A 2,926-nucleotide genomic window follows, 5' to 3' on the forward strand; every position below is an offset into this window, starting at 1 on the left:
CCCCCCCCCCCCCCCCCCTAACCATAAAATTAATACATAATAATAAATTAAATAATATCATATATGTGTGGTGCAAGAATATCAATACAATATTGTGAAGTAAAACAATGTAAACTTAAAATATAGATTAACCCCCAAACTCTATGATACAGTCAAACACATTGTCCATCTTAACAGAAAGAGTATGTATGGGAATCATAAAGACATACCTGAAAAGCGTGCCCTCTCTCAAACAGCTTGAGTCCAGATTGCTCCTCATTTCCCCATTTCCCATCCTTATAGCTGTTGCACACGGCCACATTCTCATCAAAACAAAGACTGTAGTCAAATGCAATTCCAGTTCTGTGCCGTAGACTAAACAGCACTCTGTTGGAGAAAGAAAATGAGAGGAAATTACATATACATATATATATATATATATATACACACAGTATATATAAAGACAATCTCAGTTTTATTGATCAGGATGATGTGACATTCTAATAGGCCTGGAATTAGAGACTATTCAAAGAAAAAAACTAAAAGACATTTTACAACTAAAGTGACATTGTCAAACCTTTTTGCTTGTGGGCTGATGACTCCTTGGATGATGATGCCTTTTCCAGGCTGTACTCCACCATGAATGATGGTTTTGTATGGGACCGTCTGATTGTGGATCAAAGTAGTAATTAACAAGTTAATCCTTTGTCAAACTTTAAAAAATATATATTTCTATGTGCTTTGAAAAATGTCATATATTTTATTCAATCAATATTTACCTACTGACCATTTAAAATCTGATTTTGAATTGACACTTGTTTTATGATAATATTCAACATCATGTAGAGCTCTTTATAAAACTGGCTAAAAGAAACAATTTCTCCAAAATATCTTTATCTTGAATCATCAGAAAGTGTGACCCAGGTAAGAAAATTAACAACCAACAGGTGATGGAATTGCTACAGAGATTCCACACATTCACATCTAAACACTATAAATACATCTAGATCATCATGATGTCTCATTAGAGATGTATGGAGATTGTTTGTCTGCAAAATATTTAAAATAACTTACAAAGCATCCTGGAAGTGCAGCATGATTGGGCTGTAAATTAAATGTATATATTTAGGACAGGGACCAATTTAGTAGAATTCAGCTGATGAAAGTGAATTTAAATAAAATAAATACAATTATGTGTGCCATTATATACTGTAAATAATTAAATAATTACAACATTTTCATTTTGGGGTGAACTATCACTTTAAGGTAAACAATGACCTGTAGTAAAATGTACTGTCAGCTAATGTTAGATAACGTATCTACCTCCTTCCTATTAGCCTTGGCACAGTGTACAGTAATGCCAGTTGAACTCAGCATGAGAGACACTGGTATGGCATTTTATACTGGTTTAAAGGGGGAAATATTTTGAATAAAACTTTTCCTTTATTAAAATCCCAACCAATACAATAGCCCTAAATAATGTAAAGTTGTTTAAATTGTATGTGGCAAGTTTATTGTGCTGCCTCTGATCTGTACTTTTACATTAGAAGTGTGTTCAACATGGATGTGCAAATGGTTGCTGTAGAAATGAACAATGATATCTGCTTGAAATAGCCTGTGAAAATATCTCACATTTGAGGCTATCACTGAATACTGAGAGGAGAATTAGGAAAACCAGCAGCAGTGCATATTAAATGTTCTTAATTTAGATCATGCGTATTTTTATTAGTTTCTGTGAAGTATGAATGCTGAGTTCCTCCATCGATTCACACACACTTTACTTTCTCAGACACCCACACAGCATGCTACAGATAATATAGCATTTTGTATGTAGTTTTGTATTTCCAAATTACAAATTACATTTCTCACATCATATTTTTGCATTTTAATTTAACACATTTGATGAGAAAGTATTTGTAATTTTTGATGCTTTTTTACATTTTTATTTCTCACCGCAAAATAGTGGAAGGTAACAAAACTCAGTTCCACCATTCCAACCACGCATATGCGATCCACATTTGAGAATGGAAAACGGTGCTTGTACTCTGAGAAGGGTTTCCCGTTGGCAAGTATCTAAGAACAGCCAAAAAAAAAAAAAGTTTTTATTCTGCTACAATAAAAAAGGCCTTTTTGTGGCAGTTGATGGAAATATATATTTTTTCATACCTGAAAAAAAAAGGAAAAATGTACTATTTACAGACAGAAAAGCCTAGTTGAAGTCACCTTGTAAGACTCCTTGGTGACGAGGATCTGCAAAGAAAACATCTGGCCTCTCGGGAAGGGAGTTTCATACTTGCGTTCCTCCCAGCCCCATGTCCCATTTTGACGGGTGTTGTGCACAACGTACGCAGGGCCAACCCAGAGCATCTGATAGCGAGGGTTAACTTGCAGAGCAACAACATCAGACCCATGTTGGAGGTTCACGTGGAATCTGGAGAAGACAGAATAGAGAGGAGGAGAATAACAGCTGTAACGTACACTAAAAAATTTGCGTAAATTCAACACACTACACCATAAAAAAGAATAATGTGCCTGTTTTACTCAATAAAATTGAAGCAACTATATTAGTCAACATTGGAAGTGGATCAAAAATGTTAATCAAAGTTGTCCTAAGTCAAGAACGGGTATTGTTTTTGTTTTAGGACAACTTTGATGAAAGGTTTTGATCCACTTCAAATGTAGACTACTGTATTTGCATCAGCTTTTTGAGTATTTTGGACTCATTTTTTTCTATTAGACTTTACATGTTTCCAACTTGCATAACAGTCATAATAAGCATATTTCCAGTATGTGCCTGAGGCTTGCACAGTAGCGTCAACTCAATCATCAGAATCTTCGGTAATCCTCGGTTTTGAACTTTGAACCAAACTTCGCCACAGCTCATGCGGTTCTTGTTGAGTCCTCGGTGAGTCCTCGATAATCCTCGGCAAACTTCGCCACAGCTCAT

General features: G+C 35.1%; 1 protein-coding gene across 1 annotated transcript in view; it reads right to left on the minus strand.

Annotated features, from left to right (window-relative positions):
- LOC107659740 (galectin-5-like) overlaps positions 1-1,356 on the minus strand; it is a 2,929-nt gene extending 1,573 nt beyond the window's left edge. Inside the window, exons 1-4 of the mRNA XM_016448771.1 lie at positions 1,303-1,356; positions 1,054-1,083; positions 557-645; positions 210-366 (exon numbers count right to left, since the gene is read on the minus strand). Of these exons, the coding sequence (XP_016304257.1) occupies positions 210-366; positions 557-645; positions 1,054-1,083; positions 1,303-1,356 (330 nt within the window). The remainder of the gene's footprint in view (positions 1-209; positions 367-556; positions 646-1,053; positions 1,084-1,302) is intronic.
- Positions 1,357-2,926: the final 1,570 nt, after the last annotated feature.

The sequence above is a fragment of the Sinocyclocheilus anshuiensis genome, unplaced genomic scaffold (assembly GCF_001515605.1).
Source record: "Sinocyclocheilus anshuiensis isolate Anshui unplaced genomic scaffold, SAMN03320099.WGS_v1.1 scaffold968, whole genome shotgun sequence".
Lineage (NCBI taxonomy): Eukaryota > Metazoa > Chordata > Actinopteri > Cypriniformes > Cyprinidae > Sinocyclocheilus > Sinocyclocheilus anshuiensis.